Source organism: Monodon monoceros, unplaced genomic scaffold (genome assembly GCF_005190385.1).
Source record: "Monodon monoceros isolate NGI ecotype Baffin Bay Population unplaced genomic scaffold, NGI_Narwhal_1 Super_Scaffold_11, whole genome shotgun sequence".
Classification (NCBI taxonomy): domain Eukaryota; kingdom Metazoa; phylum Chordata; class Mammalia; order Artiodactyla; family Monodontidae; genus Monodon; species Monodon monoceros.
This window is the reverse complement of record NW_021703767.1, coordinates 60,214,920-60,240,028: the sequence shown is the minus strand read 5'-3', so window position 1 is coordinate 60,240,028 and position 25,109 is coordinate 60,214,920. Positions and strand designations below refer to the sequence as shown.

The 25,109-nt window shown below is 41.0% G+C and overlaps 2 protein-coding genes across 10 annotated transcripts in view; one reads left to right on the top strand and one right to left on the bottom strand.

Annotated features, from left to right (window-relative positions):
* On the bottom strand, positions 1–24,155 carry QTRT2 (queuine tRNA-ribosyltransferase accessory subunit 2). 2 transcript variants are annotated; one of them, XM_029215450.1, is made up of 9 exons: positions 24,065–24,155; positions 17,422–17,642; positions 16,621–16,676; positions 14,849–14,925; positions 12,674–12,886; positions 8,474–8,673; positions 6,162–6,313; positions 4,357–4,471; positions 1–2,467 (listed from the first exon to the last, which is right to left on the bottom strand). In XM_029215450.1, the coding sequence occupies exons 2-9, from the start codon at positions 17,619–17,621 to the stop codon at positions 2,236–2,238; spliced, it is 1,245 nt and encodes a 414-aa protein (XP_029071283.1). In that variant the 5' UTR covers positions 17,622–17,642; positions 24,065–24,155; the 3' UTR covers positions 1–2,235. The 2 variants fall into 2 exon arrangements, with proteins under 2 accessions (XP_029071283.1, XP_029071284.1); XM_029215451.1 differs by having other exon boundaries at positions 1–2,307.
* A 163-nt stretch (positions 24,156–24,318) lies between these two features.
* CCDC191 (coiled-coil domain containing 191) overlaps positions 24,319–25,109 on the top strand; it is a 103,605-nt gene continuing 102,814 nt past the window's right edge. For 4 of the 8 annotated variants that reach the window (XM_029214467.1, XM_029214463.1, XM_029214461.1 and 1 more), the window contains exon 1: positions 24,420–24,558. In XM_029214467.1, the coding sequence (XP_029070300.1) occupies positions 24,466–24,558 (93 nt within the window). In that variant the 5' untranslated portion in view covers positions 24,420–24,465. Of the gene's footprint in view, positions 24,559–25,109 lie in introns of all 8 variants that reach the window. The other 4 variants (XM_029214466.1, XM_029214464.1, XM_029214462.1 and 1 more) reach the window with 3 other exon arrangements.

Here is a 25,109-nt window from a genome sequence, read left to right as displayed (position 1 = left end):
TTGACCTTAATAGATTTACATTAAAGGAAAGGAACATTTTTTTCAAATGTGCTAATGAGAAAAAGACCCAGAAAAATGGACAAAGTTGGACAGAATTTTCGGTTTTGAACACAAATAAAACTCATAAATTTTATATGGATTCTGGGATATTTATTAATACTCCTCCAACAATGGGTTTGGCATTGAACAGGAGTTGTAAACATATGAACAACTCCAATCCAATATATTTCAAAACAAGCAGATTCTGTTTTTTTTTTAATAAATTTATTTATTTTTGGCTGCACTGGGTCTTTGTTGCTGCACTCAGGCTTTCTCTAGTTGCGTTGAGCGGGGGCTGCTCTTCGTTGAGGTGCACAGGCTTCTCACTGCGATGGCTTCTCTTGTTGCGGAGCACAGGCTCTCGGTGCGTGGGCTTCGGTAGTTGCAGTACGCAGGCTCAGTAGTTGTGGCGCACGTGCTTAGTTGCTCCATGGCGTGTGGGATCTTCCCGGACCAGGGCTCGAACCCGTGTCCCCTGCCCTGGCAGTGGATTCTTAACCACTGTGCCGCCAGGGAAGCCCAAAACAAGCAGATTCTTGAGAACAGAAACTCTGTCTTTCATAAGTATCCTTGCCATTAATTGGAGGAGAGGTTGTAAGAATATCCATGAATTCTGGAATTCATGAGCTTTGGAATTCATGGACGTTCTTAAACCACTAATAAAAGAAAACAGTATAGATGGGCACCCTACATGTAAAAATATAGTAACCACATAATAATTAAAAACAAGGTTCAGTAATGCCCACTAAAATGAACAAATAGAAAAATGTAGCACAAGAATGTAAAACAAATATATTTTATACCCCTACAAACAAAACAAAGACATCTTTTTGGTTCTGCTGTTTCTATAAAAACTATGTGTGAAACGTGCATGTATGTGTATGCTTATAGAAAACTTGACAAATATAGAAAAGCACAAAGAAAATAAAAATAACCTCTCACACCATCAACATGATGTCATTCCTTTGACGAGAGCAGAAAAAATTCAGAGAATCAGAGGCGATCAGCGAAGGTCTTCCCAGCCTCAGGACCTGCTGATGCCAATTTACCAACCACTTTAAAAGCCACAGGCTAAACCTTTTTAGGCTCTCAAATATCTCTACTGTTGCCTGACTCCTGGCACCACTGCATTTTTCATCAGGCCAATAGTGATCAATAAACAAGGATACACATAAAGCTATGGTTCCAATCTAAAACTTCTTGTTCCCCAAATATTAGAGCTAAACGGAAACTTAGAAATTCGTTTAGTACTATTCACTTTGCCTGTCCCCATTTATTCAGGAGGAAACAGGCATGGAGAGGTTAAGTGATTTGCCCAAGTGTCTTAGTCGAGTAGAACTGAAACCCAATCCTCTAACTGGCAGGCCAGGGCTCCGTCCAAGTGAACACATGGTGACTGAATCTCCCCAGGTGATGTAGCTCCAGTTATTATGTGGTTCGACTCTTAATGAGCCTGAAAGGCAGACCACAGTGGATCTGTACGACCAGATGAAAGCAGCTAGGCAAACTTTTAGCTCCTAATAGGCAACTGCGCTGACTCTAGTGAGACAAGTCACAGAAAGACCATATGGTCAAACGAAGAGTGTGCCCTGGGCCAACTGGTCATTGGAGCAATGTGTGAGCTCCACATTCCATGGAGATGTGAGCCTGGTTAAATCACAAGGTTGATTGCACTGCCAGGACGGCTTGGAAGGCACAAGTGTCCAAAAGAGACCCCTGAGAATATAAGGATTAAAACGAAGAAAACTCTTGAATCAGACAAATTCCTTCTTGGTCAACAGGCATGTGTCCACAGAGGTCATGCTACTCATGACCAATCAATTCCCTTTAAGCTCCAATCCAACTCAGTGAACCCTCAGATTCTCATCATCCCCACTTCAAGGCTGTCCCTTCACATCTAAAGCTTTTATCTTTGACTAAACGAATCTCTGTTGACTAAAAGAGTTAGCGCAGAAATATTCAAGGTCAGGTTTCAATTCTTTCTGATCAATCTAGGTGATTCTAGGTCATTTCAGTCGTATGAAGAAGTCTCTTTAGCCTCAGGCGGGCAGAGTACAGTACAGATGTTCCTTATTTGAGCAGACTTCATTCTCAAATGTAAGTGATTAAAGTGAAGATCACTTCCTGCTGTCTTCCTCCCACATTACAACCGTGGCGCAGGCTCAATGTGAAGAGTCAGGTTATGCATACCAGGTCTCAAGATGCTTGCCTGTGGATGAGCTCTTTCAACTGTGCCAGTCGGTCACTTTTTAGCGCTTCCCGGATGGCCTGGAAAAATCCAAAGTAGTGTTCAAAGTTGTGCATCATGAGCAGGACGCCAGCCAACAGCTCGTTGGTCACCAGCAGATGGTGGATGTACGCACGAGTGTGATTCTTACAGCAGTAACAGGGACACTCTCTCACGAGCGGATCAAAGTCCTCCTGGTACCTGAGAAAGGAAGTTACAACGATATTCCGGAAAGTGAGGAAAACAAGACCTCAACAACCTAGACTAACCTATTCTGCTGGCACGTAACCAATAGTTAGTAACACAACTGGCAAACGTAGTGCCAGGCACCTGCTTAAGACGGCAATGTGGTCAAAAGTTAACAGAGAGTACAATGGGCCAGGAGACTCAGGAGTCTTCCTCAGATGGATACAACCTCCTAGACTGAGGCTTACCAAGGAGCAGCAGAAGAGTCACGTGCTCGCTCCCCCCTGCTGAGCAGGGTTAGTCACACTGTAAAGGCACACAAAAATGTCAGGAGACACTGTTCTGATGAATGACACTTTTCTCCCACTCGCCACCAGAGCTAATATTAGAAGAGATGATACGACCTTTTACTTGCATAGCTTTTTGCAGTTTACAAAAAACTTTTATATACACTGTCTCATTTAATCTCTGCAACCACCCATGGAGATAGGCATTTTTTTTTTTTTTTTTTTTTTTGCGGTACGCAGGCCTCTCACTGCTGCGGCCTCTCCCGTTGCGGAGCACAGGCTCCGGACGCATAGGCTCAGCGGCCACGGCTCACGGGCCCGGCTGCTCCACGGCACGTGGGATCCTCCCGGACCAGGGCACGAACCCGTGTCCCCTGCATCGGCAGGCGGACTCTCAACCACTGCGTCACCAGGGAAGCCCGAGATAGGCATTTTTCCTGTCACTTTACCAGTGAAGACTGCCAAGGGGTTTAAGAGGGAGGGCTACGGAGCTACAATGCCTGGGGTTGGTTCCTGGCTCACAACTCACTTGGGAAAGTCACTTAACCTCCCCTTGTGTCTTTCTTTTCTCATCTGAAATGTAATAAGGCAGTAACAGTGCCTACCTAATAGAGTTGTTACAAGAATTAAATAAGTTAATATAGTAAAGGACACTGCTAGGTACATGCTAAGCACTATATACGTGCTACTTTCTATCAGCTATTAAAAAGAAGTTAAATGACTTGACCAAGGTCACACAGTCACAAGCAAGGCTACAATCTGAACGCCAAATCTCCAAAACTTCTAGCGCTGATGATAAAAATACTGCAGTTTCCAATTATATCTATAATGTAAAGTGAATTTTAGTAGTAACCATTTATATTACCCTAGCTTTTTAAAAATGGAAATGAATCTCCTTGGCTATTTTTCAAGAAGTCAAATGTGATAAACGTCACCATTACAGACCTATAATCAAGAAATTACTATAGAAATAAGAGCTAGGAATTTCATATTCTTTCATAAATTTTCAAGTCTGTCCTGTTACTAGATAGACATAAATAAGTCTGAGTCCCTAAAATGTCCCTTTATGTAAGACCAAAAACACCCCAGCATTAAAGTGAGTATACCAAGTTCACAGAAAAACTACTCACTGGTTCACTGATTATTTCCACTTTTGGCCAAATACAAAGTTATAAGATATCTTAGTTAAGTCTCTATAGAGGCAAATATTTTATTTAAGATTTATAATCTGTATATAACCAAGATGGCTTAAATTCCTTAAAATTTAAACATTTTGTTGTAATATTTTATCTTGAAATCCTTATTTTACACTGTTATTATTTAAAGTAATCATAAGGAGTAAAGAACACCAAACAATGGATCTGGTCTAATTTTTCTGACAGCTCTTCTAAAACAGCAGTTATCTAGCCTCAGTTTTTTGACAAGACAAAGTACACAAATTCATCTGCAGAAAAAAAGAGTACTGCTGGCACTGAATTTGAGAAGGCCCAAACAATATCCAACTATAAATATTTTTGAAGTCATGAACTGAAAAGGGAACAGTTATATAAACTTTCAAAACAGACTGAAATTAAAAAGTCAGAAATCAAAATCCATACTTAAAAAAAAATTCCTTACTTTTTTTCCTTCAGATTAATTTCAAATGATGTGATTTCTTGGTTGCAACTAGTTGTTTTACTCTTTGTTTGATCCACATATTTTACTTCTTCCTCTGTCCCATTTTGTTGCAGTACTAAAGGACAAACCAACAAAAAGTCTTGAATGAAGATCAGATAAAGAATGGCCATTGGGAGAATTTTATTTTAGTTACTATTTTATGCCCTTTGACCCTGTAATTCCACTCCTCAGAACTTATCCGAAGGAAATAGCACAAGAAAAACAAGGCAATATGTAACAAGATGATCAATGACCTATTATCTATAGTATCAAAACTTGGAGATTCAACTATGTCTAAGTGAATAGTAGTTACAAGTATATATCTTATAATTAAATGGGGACTTGAGTTGTTCCCTTGAACTCTTTGCTTTAAGAAAGAACATTCCTGGAATTGCAAGAGAAACACCAGGAATACTTATCTACTTGCCTCTCTTCAGAGCAGCTGGCTCTTTGCATAGTAACTAGTGTTACTAGGGGGAATTGCTGCCTACATTATGCAACTTATTCCTTTGGAATTTTCACTTTGTAATTGGCAAAAAGCCTCAATTTACTATACACACACACGCACACAAATGTGATTCATAATATTTGCATAAAAATGTTCAAACTCAGTTTTCCCAATCATAAAGAAATTTGGCTTTCTCTGGCCCAAAAGGAACGTGTTTGTTACAGAGAATTCAATATCAGGGTCTTTGTAGAGTTTTGCGTATTCACGGTACAGAATGTCACCTATGTCCTGGCAGAGATAATTTCACTTGTAAATGAAGTCATGAACATGTATAAAGGGTTTATGGTGTGCCTATCCAAATACATTACGTTCTAGTCTGTCTAAAAGACAGTAAAATTGACCTCCTCTATATATGAATTTGATCAACTTGATTGATTTTGTTTCTAGAACTAATTCCATTTAGATTAACGCTTAAGTTGCTTTATAGGAGTGTAACATATTCTGAATGAAATTTTCATCACTTGTGGGGAATAAAATGAACCCTTAAAGAAGTCTCTGGCCCTACTCAAATTTAAGGCTGGCGGTGATAGAGCAAGAGTTCAACGGAGAGCAGGAGGAGAGAAAGGAAAGCACACTCTGAAGGCCAGACGGAAGGCCAGGCACACAACATTCTCCTGAAACACTGTGGAGACACTTCAAGGGACCCCAACCCAAAGTCTGTATCCTGGTTCCTTTTCTACTGCCAGTTAAATGTTAGAATCTGAAACTGCTTTTCTTGACCTCTGAATAACTAAACACTAAAAGAAAATGGCAGTGCTTCAAAGCACCATTAGCAGAGGAAAACAGCTTTCACATCTCAGTATGTATAAAAAACCAAAAAAGCAAAAGTAACACTAGGATCAGAGGGGATGAGACTCCCTGTATATTAATAGCATGGGGTTTGCAAAAAGCAGACAAGAACTCTCTTGTGAAAAAACAAATTAACTTTTACCAAGCAGTTCAAAGGTTTTCTTTTCTTAGATTTTCATCACTATTCACTCTGAATGCTCTTTTTTCAGGTTGTTAATAGAAGAGGTTTTGTTTTTCTTGGTTCTGCTCACTACAAAATCACTTCCTAATATTGATGAGCTATGTGTATAGTATTAAGTGCCTGGTTTTGTGTGCCAACATGCCAGGGCGTACAGATAAGAAACAAAGACATAGTTTTATAAAAGGCTGGCTTTATAGTATGCACATATTTCTGGCTTGTAACTCAAGGCAAAAATTGATAGGAAATAGAATTTAAGGGTAACACAGAGATTAACTTCAAAAGACCTACATGTCTCTTCAGGAATCGGCTGGTAATCAAAGCTGAAAGTGAGGGCACATCCCCGCTCTGTTGCTAGATAAGGGAAAAAACTCTCAAATAAGTCCACTCCTCTTTCAATACACTCGAGCACCTCATCTGGCTGGCTAACACCGCAGATGAGCCTGTGAAAATAATATGAACAGTGACATAAGAACAATGCCAGGAATGAAATCAGAGAGTCTTTCCAGAGAGCATTAACAGTAATAATAACAAAAATCATGGTTAGCGTGGCAGGCAGCAGATAAGGAGGTGTATGGAAAGAACATAGAGCTTTGGAGGCAGAGAGACCTGGACCAGAATCCCAGCCCTGCCATTTATTTACTTGCTGTGTTACTTTGGGAAGGTTTCTTAACCTTTCTGAGTTTTAGTTTTCTCATTTTAAAAACAACAGCAAGAATACATACCTCATAGACTGGTTGTAAGGATTAATGATATATTCGCAAAAGCACAAAGTGTAGTTTCTGCCCCAAAGAGAAGCTTAACAAAGGTTAGTTTTCCTTCCCTTCTCATCCCTTCTGAAATAACCTCCGTAGTCTCAGACTGAACTTTGTAGTCTTCCTATCCACTACGTAAGATTTTTTTTAGTGCAAAGCTGTGTGCTTTATTTCCCCTTCAAATACTCTTCCATGTTTTAACTGTATTTTGCTTATAATTCTTTTTCATAATTGCTTCAAGAAAGACATTTTTATCTACTGTATTCTTCACAGGTTCATTTACGAAGCAATTCTTGCTCTCGGAATTTCAACTCTGCCCACAGGCTCGAAGAATCTAGTCAGTTTTCTTTATGCTTCTTTATATTTTCTCCATTAATAAAATGTCTGCATGGTAGAATGAGATGGTATTTCCAGAGGCAATGGGTAATGAATTCTGAGTGTTAATAACATTCAACCAGGTTTTGCCACTAAAACAAGATGAGGAAATGCACTAGACTAGGGCTGGCTGGCTGGCTGCTATTTTTTATGTTTGTTTTTCTACTCATAGGTCCCTTTCACAAACTGGCAGAGAAAAGCTTATAGACTCCCTGATTTCTAAAAGAAGTCCAAAAAAAGGCTTATGTAATATTAAACAACTAGAACCCTTAAATATATGCTGGTTTTTCTGACTACAGTTTCCTTCAAGTAATGTCATGTTTTAGAACTCCTCTCCAACTGAAGCTGGCATTTCTACACACTTATAGAAAGAAAAACAATCTCAGCTTTCAAATCCAGTAACAGACATCTGTGAGCACTTAACTCAAAAGGAGTCCAGAAAATGACTAGAAATACTAGTGCTGAATTATCATCCACACCAGAATGAAATAAGCACAGGAGGGAAAGCAATGAACACAGAGAGCTAGGATAAAACTGGGGCGGGCGGGCGGGGGGAGGGGGGAATGCTGGCTGGGGTGATGGCAATAGCTTGCTCTGGCTGGTGTTTACACAAGCATATATACAAATAAAAATTCATCAGGGTATACATAAGATTCATATACTTAACTGCAAGCTATACCTGGATTTTTTTAAAAAGTAGTAAAATTACATACACATATCCAGCAGCCCAAGGGGTATAAAGCAGCACCCCATAATCAAACCTCTTAATATATCTGTAGGAAAAAAGCATGAATACTCATATCAACTGGGATAAAAGACTACAGTTTTTTAGAAAGAAAAAATTTGAATAGTCTAATAAGACATTGGCTATACTCAGAAACTTGGGGATTTTTAGCTTTGAATCTTGCAGATCACTCTTCTCTCCAGCACATAATGAATCCTGTGACTGATGGAAAGAACCAACCCCACTAGGGTTGCCAGTGCCCTTGATTTCAAAAAATAATACCACTCACTACCTGCCTCAAATCTAAGAACTTCTTAAAGGACCTTATTGACAGAACCCATCTTCATTCCACTAGGCATCCCAGGTCTGTCCTCAACTTTACTTGCTTAAGGCCAGAGTTCCACATGACTTTCTATCTGTCCCCAGGCACCAGGTTATAGTGAATAAAGAACAATATCTACAATTGACACAAGAATGAGGGGAACCAATATAACACTTGCCCTCACTTATAATGAGGATCAAATAAACTAATTCACATGGCAGTGTCCTCTGGTCTACATTCTGAAATCAAAGGCAAGACAGCCTTGATGGAAACTTCCTCCACAGTCTGCCTCAGCAGACTCAGCCCAGAAAGAACGTAATCCAAACATGAAAAGACACACCCATGTACAGACTGCATACCACACATTCGGCAGCACCCCTGCTCTGCAGCCCACCAGGCTCGGCCTGCACCCTAACTGAACACTAGCCTCGGTTTGTGCTCCGGTAGCTCCGCAGTGACTGATGACAGCAAGTGCAGTCTAGTCTCCAGGGTTGTTGCAGTCCCTTGAAAGCCATCCAGAAGGAAGCCACCTACAGGCCGCTTGGCTGTCTCTCGTGCTGACCTCAGCCTCTCCTCCATCACATCTCCACCTTCAATCACTCCAATGATCACACTTTTCTGGAGGACCTAAGGTAAGAAAGGATTGAACGCTTTTAACTGTTTCCAGTAGTGGAGACCTTTGTTTAAATGAGCCTTACCGCCTTCCTAAGAACCCTTAGGGCTCGAAAGAACACAATTTGAAAGCCACTCAAAAAGGGAAGAAAAGACTGAAGAGAAGCTGAGGCAATCAACATAGTTAATCAGGCTTTAGCTTAGATTAAATTAAGCACACACCAAGCAGGTATAAGAGGAAAAGAACAAAAGCAACAGTTTTAATTTCTATAAATGGCTATCCTGGTCTACCTTAGGTTACTTCTAAATCTCTTAGTTAGAAATACCTTTAGGAACTGCAAAACTGTTTGGATGGGACAACTGACTGTCCATTTGGAAAAAGATAAAACAAAAATTACTACTGTACACCATCCTCAAAAATAAATTCCAGGGCTTCCCTGGTGGCGCAGTGGTTGAGAGTCTGCCTGCTAATGCAGGGGACAAGGGTTCGTGCCCCGGTCCGGAAAGATCCCACATGCCGCGGAGCAGCTGGGCCCGTGAGCCATGGCCGCTGATCCTGCACGTCCGGAGCCTGTGCTCCGCAACGGGAGAGGCCACAACAGTGAGAGGCCTGTGTACCGCAAATAAATAAATAAATTCCAGATGGCCCTAAGATCTAAACATAAAAAATATAGCTATACAAGTATTAGAAGAATAGGTTGAATATTTTTATAGTCTTGAGATAAGGAAGGCCTTTCAAAGCAAGCTAAAGCTTACAGGAAAGGGCAGACATATTTGAGTACAAAAACAATAAAAATTCCCTAGTGAAATATACTATCAACAAAGACAAAGGGGAACTTATTCTTTGGAGGAACACATAAATGTCTACACCATAGGTAAAGCTCCGACAAATCCTCTAAGGAAATGACAACCCCATAGAAATCTAGGCAAATATGTGACTATGAACTTCAGAAAAACAAATGTGAATGCCCCGTACATATCTGGAGAGCTTACTAAACCTCACAAGTAAGGAAATGAAAACTGGAAATAATTCGATACCATTTTTGCCTATCACACCGACAAAAAAGTTAAAAGACAGAGAGCAACATAGCAGAGGTAAAAGTGTTAGAGAAATGGCATTTATATACCCTGATAACTAGAGAGAATAAAAATTAGTTCAGCCTCTTGGGAGGGCAAGTAGATAACACTTACCAAAACGTCAATGCTTTTATCTTTATATATCCTAAAATTCCACTTCTAAGAATATCTCCTACAAATATATTCATTCATATGTACCAAGGTTTATTTGCGAAAGATGTTTAGAATAATGAAAAACTGGAAACATGCTAAACATCCATCAATAGAATAAAGGCTTGGGCTTCCCTGGTGGCACAGTGGTTGAGAGTCTGCCTGCCGATGCAGGGGACACAGGTTCGTGCCCCGGTCCAGGAAGATCCCACATGCTGCGGAGTGGCTGGGCCCGTGAGCCATGGCCGCTGAGCCTGCGCGTCCAGAGCCTGTGCTCCGCAACAGGAGAGGCCACAACAGTGAGAGGCCCGTGTACCACAAAAAAAAAAAAAAAAAAAAATAGAGTAAAGGCTTCAGTAAAGTATCAATATAATATGTTCATAGTAGGCTTCCTATATAGCTGTTTTAAAAAGAAAGCAGAACATATATTAACATATACATTGACAGGAAAAGAGTTTCAAGATATTGTTAAATAAAAACAAGCAAATTTTTGAATAGATGATCATATTCATGTAATAAAAACCACACATAGGCATGCATATGTGTAATAGTTATGTGTATGGAACTGTAAAAAATAAGGTTTGCAGGGAAAAACACAATCAACAGTGGCTCTCTGGTAGAAGAGAGGGATGCGGAGGGAGCCTGGAAGGCTATAAAGAGGGAATTTTGCTTTTTGGTTTAAGTAGGAGGAATACAATCAGTCTACTCCTCCAGAAAGAACACTTCATCTGCTGCACGGAGAATGAATGAGGGGAGGGTAGGATGGGGTAGGAGACGACTTTAATCATCCAGGGAAAGACGAAGAAGATCTGGACTAAGGCAGTGGCGGGGTGGGGGGTGGGGGTGAAGAGGAGAAAGAGGATTTGAAACCTCATCAGGAGGTACAATCAACTCAACCTGACCGATTAGTTGCCTGGGGAGAGGACGAAGACAAAAATCTAGGAGGACTCCTGGCTCCAATTTCAGAAGTCCAGGGAGATGACGAGAGGAGCAAAGACAGGGAATCCTAAGAAAACAGTGGAGGGTGAGGCAAGATGATTATTCTCTTCCGTGCATTCTGGGTTTGAGGTATCAGCCACTGAACATATGGACCGGAAGTCAGGGATATGTATATAAAGTGTGACTGCCCAGCCTAGAGAGAACGGTAGGTGCTTGACACAGTGCTGCCACTCCCCACGCCTGCTGCCATGGCAGACAGAGCCAGCCAGCGGGCCACCCTCACCCCGCTGCACCTGGGAGCAGCTCCAAGCACCTTGAGATGGAACTCATTTGCCATCCCTGGCCTAGGGAATGCATGGAGAAGGAAAGAAAGCCGACAACAGAACCTTGGGGAGCTTCAACATTTAAGGGCATTCAGAGGAAGAGGAGTCAGTGAATCAGAGGGGAAGAAATCACAGGAAGAGGAAAAGATGTATGCCGCCATACAAAGGAGACAGTTACACGGCCTGCCCCTTTCCGTGACCGGTACAGCCCCATCTGGGAAATTCATTTTCACGGTGTAAGAACTATAACCATATAATTTATTGTCTAAAACGGGACACATTTAAAAGTAAAAGGGGGCACTATCAATAATCATGTCAAGACAATAGCGTGAGCATAAGGGGTACAGAGAGGGACCCCTGCATTTGACCAACGCACAGAAACAACGTGAAATGGTCAGGCTGACTGAACACAGAAGAGGGATTTGAGGCTCATCTAATAATCATGCTCCGTCACACGCCCTGTCCTCCCTTTCTCCTCATCCAAACATTACTTATCCTACGAGGATAATTACTGGCTCAAAACAATTGCTAGCAAACAACTGTTGGCAGAGCTAACAATGCAGACCCACAGCCATGGCCCCATGCTGGACCCTTACTGCCCATACTGAGAGTTCTATTAAGAACGACAAGTAAGCTTCCTCTAATTATTTCATGTATATTAACTTGATTAGCCAAATTATATTTTTTATTGGTAAACTCAAAATAATGATGTTTTTGAAACTCCGTGCGCTTTTGCCGTAGTGGGGCCCACTTGTTGCTCAAGATTACTCTACATAAATGATCAGACACTGACAGCTTCTCCTCTGGTCGTATCTCCTGTTCTCCCACCTCCTCTGCTCTCTCCTAATGAACCCTTCCTCTTCCAGCTTTATTAACTCTGCTATCAAGATCCTTTATTCACTGCTACAGCTTCATCTTCCCCAGCTCATGAGATGATGAGGTTACTGTGCCTTAAGGAGACAAGAAGGGTGGGGAGGGGCACATTCCAGACTTATTTAGGGAACTGGAACCAAGGTGGAGTGAAAAACTGAATATTATTTGGATATTAAAAGGGGTCTTGAAAGACTCAAATCTCTGGGCTGAGGAGCTGGGGGCTGCCACAAAGGGAGACAGAGTATTGAGGGAGAGCCAAAGGAAGAGCAGGTTGAGAGGACGGGAGACGCTGAGTTTGGTTATCTCTGAGTTTGAGGTGCATGTGAGGAATACTCTAGTGACAGAACCTAGCAAAGGCCTGTGGTTATGTAATTCTAAAGCTAAGTAGAGTGATCTCCATTACATACACAAGTTTAGAATTTTCAGCAATTTAAACTAAGGGGAGCTGCCCAGGGAGAACAAATAGTGAGGGGTGAAAAGAGAGCCTAAGACAGAATCCTAAAGAGCAATAAAACAATCAGGAAAAAAATCAGGTGATTTTTCCTCCAAGAAATGAGGAGCAGAGAAGCAGAAGGAGAAGAAAGGGTGGTATCTTGGAACGTAAATGAGCGAGAGTTTCTAAGAGAAAGGAGTGGTGAGCGGCACGGCTTTACCTCTGACTCTTCCTGTAGCTTCAGACAATTATCCAGGAATAGAAGCGATCGGTCAACAGACTTTCTGGCTCTCTTTATGGAAGTGGCTTCATCACAAGTTGCCTCTCCATCTGAAAGGCACTGGAACCAGTCTGGCTGAAGGACCTGCTGAATTGCCATGAACTTGGAGGCAGTCATTTCCACTCGTCCTCCAACACCCCACACAGACACTGACTGCCACAGGACAAGACGATGAGGGATTCGGAAGAGTAACATGAAAAGAAAAAGAAAATAATAAAATGATCAAAGCAATCCTGAACTCAACTCTTCTTTACAGATGGAGAGATGGTGGCAATTCAATATCCTAGACACAGTGGGTAAAGAGGTTTCCTATACTATATTCCAAATTCTCTAAGGACCTGATAGCTCAGAGGCACTCCGATAGAGTCTTTCAACGGCCACACAAGCCACCTTCTGAGTTAGCGCTCAGAATTCTATAATTACTTTTCCAGAAGCCCAGTCTTCCATTCTCCGCCACCCCCTGCTGTTCCTGAATACACCACAGACTTTAATTCTTCTGTCTTTGATCACATTGTTCCTTTTGACTGAAATGGCCTTCCCCTACTTCTCTGCCTGGTAAAATACTATTCAAGACATAGGAGTTCAAATACCATCTACTCTATTGTGTTCCCCAAACGTTACTAGGCATAATCAATTGCTCACTCTTATAAGATTTTTCAGCAATTTGTATTTATTTCTTTCACAGAAAAGATAGCCCTGGGGCTTCCCTGGTGGCGCAGGGGTTAAGAATCCACCTGCCAATGCAGGCGACAAGGGTTTGATGCCTGGTCCGGGAAGATCCCACATGCTGCGGAACAACTAAGCCTGTGCGCCACAACTACTGAGCCTGCGCTCTACAGCCCACAAGCCACAACTACTGAGCCCATGTGCCACGACTACTGAAGCCCGCACGCCTAGAGCCCGTGCTCTGCAACAAGAGAAACCACTGCAATGAGAAGCCCACGCACCACAACGAAGAGTAGCCCGCACTCGCTGCAACTAGAGAAAGCCCATGAGCAGCAACGAAGACCCAACACAGCCATAAATAAACAAACAAAGGAAAAAAGAAAGAAAAAGAAAAGATAGTCCTTATCACACCATTGTATATATGTCTGACTAGAGTATCCGAATTCATGGTTGTACCCCAAGTGCACAGTCTGGGGCCTCACACATTATTAATGTTTAGTAAGTGTTTACTAGATTGAGTTAGATACAGAAATATGTGCAAAGACATAAATCCCATAGTACACAAGAATCTCTATATGTACTTTTGGTTACTCCTTTCCCTACAGCATCTCTCTTCTTAGAAGAGATGGACATAAATGCGGGGCCACATATAATCTTTTTATTCTGGCACAAGAACACTGTTTAAATGAATCGTTTCTCCCTTTCTCTATAAATGGAATAGACAACCGAGGTCAAAATATTTTCTTTTGAATTCAAATTACAAAATAAAAAGAAGTGTAAAACAGAAGACAAATTTAAAATAGTTACCTTAGGTAAGATTAATAGATATTGTTGATATCAATAAAGTGGGTGCAAGAAAAGTAACTGTTTGTAAAGTGGCAATATATACTAAAGCTTTTCTAGAATGCTGTCCTCAGGGACAATGCAATGGGGCCATATCTCAGGTTAAAACTTTTAAGGAAGTCCTTTGAATACTGTTTTTCACCAGCTAAAATCTCCAGCTTTTTCAAATTCTGTTCTAAAAAGCAGTATTATACTGAGATTCTACTATATATAGTTATACATGTGATAATACTCGTCAGCAACTTTCCCCACTATTCCTGAGGTTGTTAAAACTTCAAATAAAGCATGGTATCAAAAGACTATTGTTTTCTACCATCATAGCAATTTCTTTTTTTGGCATGTACTTGACCTTTCTCTACTCCCAAATTCTGGGCAACAATGAAAAAGCTGAGGATACAGTCCTTACCTTAACCTTATCCTTGGGCTGCCCCACTCTAACTCCTATGAACCACACCATCCCACTATAGTCGTAGAAATAAAGAGAAGGCATAAAGGGGTCTGGAATGGTTCAGCATCCCAAGCAGTGGGATCGTTGCAGCTGAGAGATCCCATAGGCTGACTTCCTGAGAAAAACCTTCAGCCTTGGAGGACCTTCTGAGAACATACCTTATTTGTTACATAACCAGCTGGGCAAGGGCTGACTGGATCATGCAGGGAGCAGTACAAGAGTGATTCTGGCATGCCTATATAAACATAAAAAAAGAACCCTTGAGAGCACTTACATCAACAATTACACTGTGTTGTAACAGAGAGCAGCTTCATAATGTGTACTGCTGGATAAAGCAAGTCTAAAACACAATAAATTGCTCATACTTTATCTTAGAATTGTAGGAGGCCTGTCAACATGAATGAAAAGATTACTTTGAAACCTACTAATCTAAAAGAAGAATTAAATGTAAAGGTTCATGTCTGAAGACATAGAGAGTTGCTACAAAGGAAAGGTATAACCTGAAGTATGATACAATGAAAGTGTTTAATGATATGTTGACCCTACTTGATTCGCTTTGAAGAATTTAATACCAAGTATGGTCATTCTAGGCACTATCCAAGGGGAACTAGCTACTGGAAAGATGAAATTATACAGTCAATAGGTAATCTTACTAATAATAAATCCAGCCCACACCATGGGTCCCTAGGGACAGAATTATAGAAAAGCTGTAGGACATTGCAAATGGATCTCATTTTCAATGAGTTTCATTTACTCAAGATGCCAGTTTCTTAGGTTCTTTAATCAAAAAGATAGTTGTTTAAAAAAAAAATCCAAAAAAAGTTTACTAAGCCATATGTACTTAAATTTCATATGCTGCATTTTCATAAGAAAAAAATAGAATTTTGCTGAAGAAAGACCAAAAATATAAAGCAAACAAAAATCTCTGCAGTTCTCCACCTTATTGTCTACAATTTCAATTATTACAATTATCTCTACAAAGCTTATATTAGCTATTTTCACTTAATTATACACTCGTATACTTTAAAGCTGGTTATTAAAATTGGTCTCAGATCAAGGAAAACGATATTATATAAATTCCTCTCCTGAAACACAGGTCCTTGTGACAACCAAGTTGTCATGCAGTTTCCCTCAGAAGCAGAGGACTGAACAACCAATGGAAGCAGGATTTTCATTCATTTAAGTGAGTCCTAGATATTGCGAAAAAGCTTCAAGAGAAAATGGTCTACAGAAGAATTGGTTCCCTGGCTGTCCCTGCTAAGCTCTTCCTATAAATAAATGGACACATAGATCAGCATTCAAAATCCTATTTCTGGAACAGAAGATAATATTAACATATCAGAATATAGCTGAATATAGACTCTTCATCCTCTGCCTTATGTTTTAGGTGCAAACATGACAAGCCTGCTTTGGATCTTAGGTGTGTCCCATGCAGTCCTTCACCTCTAGGTCTTTGCTCTTTGCCTGGAGTGTCTGCTCACACCTGTCTGCCACCACCACTGCACCCACCTCCTGACCTGGCTAACTCCTACTCTTCCTTGACCCAGCTAAGGCGCCCCGTCATCTTCTTTGTCAAGAATACTTCCTTTATTCCTTCCACATGGACCCAACAGCAGGTTATGTGTTCCTTCCTCTGGGCTCTCATGATACATGTATCTACACCTGATCCTGTAAATGTAGTCACCACGCTCTACTAGAATTACCTGTTTATCTTTATCCCAACTAGGCTCTGAGTTTCATGAGGGCAGCAGCTGTTTCCCACTCATCTTTGAATCCCCAGTTCAAAGGCGTTCCTGGTTCTTAGATACTCATTAAATGCTTATTAATCAATAAATAAATGTATGGATGAAGGATCAAAGAATAAACAGCATCTCCAACCTCCAAATTAATACACCACAAGGCACACACAAATAACTTGATTAATTTTTACCTATAAACTTTCCAACTCCTTCCTTATATTCTGCCAAGACTTCGTGATGTTCTGCCCTGTAAGGAAAACAGAAAACTATGTAACATAATAATGAATCATTCTACAGATACTCTATGCAACAACTGAAGTCCTCTGCTCACCCAAACAAGCTACGTGACAGTAAATGTAGTCTCAAACCACCAAGTACACCATTACTCAAGAGTCCCCACTCATTAGGTTGGGTTCATTAGCCAGAGCAAAGCTCTTCAATTTGCAAGTGGTTCTGTGAGAGGAGAAATTGGCAAAGAGCAATGGCCTCAGAATATCTCGATTTTCTTCTTTCCCTTGTCCCTTTAAAATCACTGTTATTAACACAATCTTACAGAGTTATTTGATCTTACAGCAGATTCTTCAATTAGGGATGAGGTCAGTATGTACATTACACAAAATGATCTCACTCTTTAGTTGTTTCCCTAGAGTAGAACATGTGCAGAGACAGAGAAAACTTTGAGGCTGGTGCGTGAAGACAGCCCCTAGGTTCCAAGTTTAGCCCTCATAGAGCATTCCAGGCCCTGTCACCCCTGGGAGCAGTGGCAATGAGGGCGGTATGGAAAAGTGAAGCAGCTCTATCACGTAGGTCTGGCCCATGATTCCAGATTAGGGCCAGATGATGTACAATATTTGATATCTCTCTTCTGATTTCATTCTAAAAAACCCACAGATTTTGCACGTAAGCAAAAAAGTCTTCTCTTTACCACACCTTATTAAGGTAACCAAGCTGCTGCCAGGGTTGACATGTGAACGATAAGGCCTCATACTCACAGTGACGACAGTGTAAGCTGAGCCATGGCAGGAACCCCGTGGATCTTATGCAGTGTGTGATGGGTCAGGTGTGGGGCAGAGCCAGTCTTGGTGTACAGAAGGCAGCCTGGAATGTCCATGGTGCAGTCCCCTGTTTTGCCTAGGTTTTTTATTTTTCCTAGGCGACAGCCATTAACCACCTTGGTAAGACTTAGCTTCATCCTAAGGGGTTCCTCTAGGTCCTGATAAGAAAAGTACATTACATTCAGAAGGAGTTCCATGACATCTAAAAGCTAAACATTTTTCCAAGCAAACTACAAAAAAAAAAAAAGATAGCATGTTTGTTATTACTTCCAGTCTAGGATTTTTTTAGATATCAGGAATAGGGGAATGGGAAAAGACACAGAGAGAATAAGACACCTTCCCCAAAGTCCCAGCACAATATGATGACATCAACCACATTTAAATTCAGTCATGGAAATTTTGTCTGAGCTGATGGAAACCAAACAAACAGAAGGACAGAAGTAGAGACTAATCATGGAAAGAGCACTGTGAAGCCAAGGATTGCTCTCACCCATGAATATGTGTATAGAGAAAGGTCATACTGCTTAGGAAATGCTGATTACTGATTTGATCTATTTTTTTCTTTCTCTAATTTGAGAGAATACTAGGCAACATAGCAATTTTTCCTAATATGTAATTAAATGAAGAAAACAGATTCCAAAACAGCATTCTGCTGTTTATTAAAATATATGGAAGAACATACATCAAAAGATAAACAGAGGTTATGTCAGAGAGGTGGGATTATTCTCCAACTTTGTTCTTATACGGTGTCCAAACAGAGGTGAGAAACTGTGTGGGCATCCATGCGATTCGTAAGCAACGTTTCATTATTCTTATAATTGGGAAGGAAAAATATTTGATTAACAAAAAAGATATACATTCTAAATTCCACAGATACACAGGGAAAAAAATCAGAAACCATGGTCAATTACTTTGTTGGACTGTGTTAATTTATTATTCAGTGAAGCAAATCCTGGGCCCCACTTTTTTTTTTTTTTTGCAGCACGCGGGCCTCTCACTGCTGTGGCCTCTCCCGCTGCGGAGCACAGGTTCCGGACACGCAGGCCCAGCGGCCATGGCTCACGGGCCCAGCTGCTCCGCGGTATGTCGGATCCTCCCGGACCGGGGCACGAACCCGCGTCCCCTGCATCGGCAGGCGGACTCCCAACCACTGCGCCACCAGGGAAGCCCATAAATGCCCTGTAAAACTCAGTGACCAGGCATGGCAGATCATTTGCAAAATGTCACTGGATATTGAGCATTTTGAAATACCAGCGTCTCTGCAGCAAGTACTGATACCATACCCTCTGGAATTTTTGCCAGTTAGGCTAGGCCCAGTTTTATTAATAGATAAATTAATACAGCTCTCTGAGAGGTTCCAACCTTAGATCCTATCCTCTTAAGCATTATCGTAAACCACACGCTGAAAGTCAACCATTGTTTAAGATGTTACCAAATAAATAAGCATTATTTATCATTAGTTAAAAAATATTCAGGGATGTATATATTACTTTTTGGGGAGTTATAAATTTTTATATTGAAATAAAATAGTTAACAGACTTTTGAATTTTAGAAATAAGAATAACTACTTTCCGTATGGTTCAATAAGTGATTTCATGTTAAACATGAATTATAAAAAATAGTATAAGTATTTGGGGAAAGGCTGGTCAATTTTCTGTGACTCTACCTTCATTATTTCAAGTTATCACAAAGATTAAATGTCTCACTGGAACCCACAGAAATGGAGAGTGTTAAGAGAAAAAAGTTATTATGTTTTAACAAAGGGTAATATAAAAGCTATTTTTTTAAAGCCATGCTATTACACATTAAAACTGTTAAAGTAAAAGAAAGTTTACACCAAAAAAATAAATATAATTACAGGCTAATGAGAATGTAATATAGAAAATACAAGAGAATACAAAAGAAGAGTCATTAGTTTATACAATCATATTCCTTTTTTAAAAAAAGATTTATTTATTTATTATTTATTTATTTTATTTACTTTTGGCTGCATCGGGTCTTAGTTGCGGCACGCGGGATCTTCGTTGAGGCATGCGGGATCTTTCCTGGCGGCGCGTGGGCTTCTCTCTAGTTGTGGCGTGCGGGTTTTCTCTAGTTGTGGCTGGTGGCGTTCAGAGCGCGTGGGTATCCCCCAGGCTCTCTCATTGAGGCGTGCGAGCTCAGTAGTTGTGGTGCGCAGGCTTGAGGGATCTTATTTCCCTGACTAGGGGTCGAACCTGCGTCCCCTGCGTTGTAAGGTGGATTCTTTACCACTGGACCACCAGGGAAGTCCCTCATACTCCTTATTGATATATCAAATAATACACATAACCTTCTGGTTTCAAGTGATAAAAATCTTTTAAACTAACAGAGCTTGGAAGCCATTTGTAGCAAAGTTAAAGAATGTATTTTGCAATCTAAGTAAGTTCTAGAGAACTGAAGCGGGGGAAGCACGAAAGTAAGAAATTCACTTCAAAGTTAATAAATCAACCCTATTATTCTGACTATTAGAATCAACAAATATGGAACAATAGGTTTTTGAAACATAAATAAGAACTAATGAAAATTTAATGGACCAAGATTACTAATAATGCAACAACTTAGCGCTTACTACCCTCACACACATCTGAGAATGGAAGACACTGCATTGTCCCGCGTGTTTTCAGAAAGGCCTAGAGAGAAGAATTTGCTGGTTCCTCCCCTTACTCCAAAAGTTCTGTCTCATCTGAGCTGCTTAAGTTTTGTAAAGAGTTTAAATGTACACAGGAGTTGTATTTTTTAAATTAAATCCATATAAAAGTACGAAGAGTCTTCATAGGATAAAATTAGCATGTTTGAAAAATGAAGTTTAGGATTCTAGAATGCTACCAATTTTTATTATTATCTCTCCCCATCAAACCCTCCTTTCATTTTTCCAGTTTATTAATAAATAACATAAAAGACTGACAATCAAAGCTGCTGACAAGCATGAGATAATGTGCTTTTCCATGTCAAGTTAACTCAATTCCAGGTAAAAACAACAAACCACAGCGCTTTAGTAAACTTCTGTTTAACATCCCAGGTAATGTATGATTGCCATCAGACTTTAGAAATGCTGAAAATAGTTAAGTCTGACCATTACTACCAGAGACGCCAAACTGAGGGCTCCTCATGGACCATCCCCTCTGCCGTTCCACAATAACAAATCTGAGGCTAAGCAAGATTAATCAGACTTAGTCTAGAACCCAGGTCTCTGCCAAGAGGCCTGAGCTTTTGATTACATCTTTGAAGTGAGAGTAATACAATGTCTGTATATGCATATCTCCTCTTCCCACTCTTTCCTCAATTGAAGAAATAGCTTCCTTCATTCTTAACCCAAGGTCTGTCATTACAGGTCCACAGTAGTTCTAGAGGACCTCAGCCACCATGCTCTTAGATGCAGAGATGGGTCCTTCTGTGATACAATGCACAAAAGTTTAACCTCCATAACTTTAAGGATGAAATTGAAAATCCTTAGCTTAGTGTACTGAACCCACTAGGTCAGCTAGAGAGAAATACCCACTTGTTTCTCTCCACAGTATGGGACTCTGATGCTGTGTGCTCACATTCTGCTGTTTGGGGTTTCTTAAGAGTCCTACCCTAATCACAGTAAATGGACACAGCATCAAAGGAAAAAGTATAAGCAAGGAAAAGTAGACAAATGCGTCTAAAGAAAAGTATTGTAATAGATAAATTGTTACTGGTGATTCTGTGTATTGTGAGGATGAATGCAAATATGAAGAAATCTGAGGAAAGCATCAGAGAATGTACTTTAGCTGGAAATCAACATTTAAAAAATAACATGCAACTTTGTCCAGCTTTGAACCCAGCTTTCCTTCCCTCATTACTGATCAATTTGCGGTTAGTGTTTTTATAATTGCACATTTTTTCTAGGGGCTTGAACACAAAAAGTTTTTATTATGGAGTAATGTAAATATATACACACATACACATATTCATGTACATATATATATATATATTTTGCGGTACGTGGGCCTCTCACTGTTGTGGCCTCTCCCGCTGCGGAGCACAGGCTCTGGACACGCAGGCCCAGCGGCCATGGCTCACGGGCCCAGCCGCTCCGCGGCATGTGGGATCCTCCCGGACCGGGGCACGAACCCATGTCCCCTTCAGCGGCGGCAGGCGGACTCTCAACCACTGCGCCACCAGGGAAGCCCTCATGTACATATTTTTAAAACATGCTTTTGGAGTGATACAGTCTATTAATCCAAGCAAAGTTCTCAAGAAGCAAACTAACGGTCTCCAAAATATTAACTGGTTTTTATTTGGCTTCATATCATTACCCTTTTCCCTTTCACTTGTTGTGAGTCTCTTCTAAGATTTCTGGGGTTGTCTTTTCTCAATATACAAACATCTACATTTTCACTTCCTGGTAAAGTCTTAAAAAACCATTAAAAGAGCCATTTGGAAATAATGGTTAATGGAAAAACTCTTAATCACTTTAAGGACAAGTAGATCTATGCTTTTACAAGGGCTAACCAAGATTCCCTGCACTTGTGGCAGCATTGTACATATCTTAATACCTCCATTGCCACATATTTCTCCCCTCCTTCCATCCCCTTAGGAAAAAAGGGATTTTTTAATGTTTCTTAATGGATTCTCTACAGACTGTCATGGAAAGATGACCACAATACACTGAGGGAAAAGAGCAAGCTTAGGTGAACATATTTTTTGCAAAAGAAAAATTGCGTATATATATTTATAAATATGCACACACAAACACACACTGTACACTGGCTGTATATGCATGCAAAAAAAGTCTGAAGGACTTCTAAACAATATGGTGCACTGAGCTGACTAAGAAAGACATACAGAAATGATGGACTCTAAAATCCTAGAAACTAGTAATGGAAGATGAGGAGGAAACTATTCAGAGGTACTATTCTAAAATTCTTACACTATTTGGGAGGAGGAGAGAGATCATGAATAATGTTAAACTTTAAGTATGCATTTTAAAAATTTTTAAGTAAGCATTAAAAGATTACTGAAAATGGATAATTCCCATTCCGCTGGGGAGGGGCAGGGAAGGATCAAGAAAAATTGGTTAATACTTAAGGGAAAAAAAGAGGAAAAGAGACCAAAAAGCACACCAAAAATAGAAAATACAAAATAAGACGGCAGGAGTAAGTCCAAATATGTCAGTAATCACAATAAAAGTTAAATTAGTTTCACCTATTTAAAGAAATAACAACAACAGTAGCAACAGTTATTGGGTGTTTACTATGTATCAGGTCCTGTTATTCACATGTTAACTCCACTATTATGTACTGTCATGTCAATCTAAGGCAGATGCTATTATTACGGGCATTTTACAGATGAGGAAACTGAGGCTAAAAAAGTGACCATTTACAAAGTGGCAGAGCCACTTAAATCATAGAAGTCTGCCTTTAGAGGCTGTACTCTAATAGGCTGGTAGTCTATTAGAAGTCCCATCTTGTCCATAAACATATGCAATGTTTACAAATTAACTGTAATGTTAAGATATAATGTTACAGTCATATTTTCCATTTTGCTATACTGTTATTACTGTTCTTGTCTTCCTTTATCTCCCTTCTCTGCCTGTATCCATCCTCCAACCTGTACAACCTTTCTATATATGCACACAAACATTTAAATATACTTGTATGAGAAAGGGTGTTTTTTAATTTAAAAAATGCAAATATACTATACTATAAGCACTTCTCTGAAATTTGCTTTTCGCCCAGGAATACACAACGGATATTTTTCCTGAAGAAGAGACAAAGAATTTAACTTACCCTTTAAAATAACTACTTCATGATACTGCATAGCTTGGATGTAACACAATTTAATCTACCATCACCCTTCTGATGAACACTCAAGTTACGGAACAGGTCCTGTGATTGCTGCAGTAGTCTTGAGGGCACAGCTTCCCTGATTTTTTTGACAAATCTCAAGTCTATTTCAGTTTACGTTTCCTGGCAGAGTTCTCTACATACATTGATTTTTTAATGGGTACCACACTCTAATGCTTTAGGTACTATAGCTCCCATTTTGCAGATGAGTAAATCGAGGGTCCGAGAGTTATTAAACAAGTTGCGTAAGGTTATACAACTACAAAGTAGCTGGGTCTAAACCTCTACCCTGCCTTATGAACCTACATATCCCAGCATGCACTGTCCCCGGGAACACTTAGGCTCAGTCAGTAACGATGGATTTAGCTTCACTCCATGGGCCATCTCCAGGGGCCCCAGACCTCGCGAAGCGCTTAGATCAGGTATTCGAGATCGGTCCAACCCTCCCAAGCATCCTGGGGAGTCTAGAAAAAACTTGCGCATGGAAACTTGACCTTTAAGCAGAGCCCGGTCGAAAGGAGACACTTTTCTCTCTGAGATGCGGTGAGGCTCACACGATTTGGGAGAATCTGGATTTACAGAAGCCAGGATCCACCAGGAGACCCAGAAAAATGAAAGAGACATAGCGCCAGTACAATCACAGTTACCGCAACACAACCAGGAAGCGTCTAGACGCGACGCGACTCTCTCGCAGCAGCCTCCCCTTACGCGTAGCAGCTCCCACACCAACAGGAAAAGGGGGCACTTACCTGCAAACCTCCCAACTTTTTCGGGCTTGAGACCCCTTAAGCTCCTCGCCGTTCGCTACCACGTGTCCAGCTTTCAGAATTCTCTGCTCCCTGAACCACCGCCTCCGATGCAGAGCCAATCAGGGAGCATTGCGTCATCACCGGGCGCCAGGAAAAGGCAAAGGTAATTGAAAATGAGCTTCGGTGTTTGCAAGACCGAGGGACTGCTACCGTCGCCATGGGTAACTGAGCACACACGTTTCCGCCTGCGCAAAGCCTCCTGGGAGTGGTGGTTCGACGGCGCCCCACACCTGCAGTCTTTGTGGGCAGAGGAACTACAACTCCCAGGGAGACCCGGAAGCAGTCTAGGCAAAGGAGCGGTTGTTTCGGCTTTGGCCGAAGTCCGGCCCTGAGCCTGGAAAATGCTTCTAGCGCCCCAGGAAAGGACCTCCTCAAGGGAGAGGTCGGGGCTGAATGGATGGAAACAGTTTACAAGGAAGCCGAGTCTCACCAAGGTGATCCATTCCTATCGGGAGCTCTTGGAGAGGAGAGGGGAGGGGAGGCGGGGACCGGCCCTAAGGCCAGCCGCAGCCCCACCTGCGCGTCCTCCCTCTTGCCCCAGGGGCATCATTACCTGGTCCGCTCCTGCCATGACCCACTGAGAGCCAGCACTGCGCTAAGTGAAGGGGGCCTAGGAACTTTGGGGCTTGGTTACCTTACGGCTTTGATGGGCAGCGTCGTGGAAGAACTGTTTCCATCTAACGCTTTTCTCGAAAACCGGAGAGTCTTGATAGTGCCCACCCCGGTGAAGAGAATTCGAGAGCTATCCCGGCTCCCCACCACTCCTGGTTTTAGGGAAGTTCCCACACGGTTTCATTTCTTTTTCTTTTCTTTTCTTTCATTCTTCTTTTTCTTTTTTTTTTTTTTTTAATGTTTTGCAAATCATAGGAAACTTCTTTGTTGGAGGGGTAAGATCTTCACCTTAAGTCCTCGGCCTCATATTCCTCCCCTTCTAGTTTTACATAAAGTATCTAAAATGAACTCAGAAATGCAAGTGGATATTGAC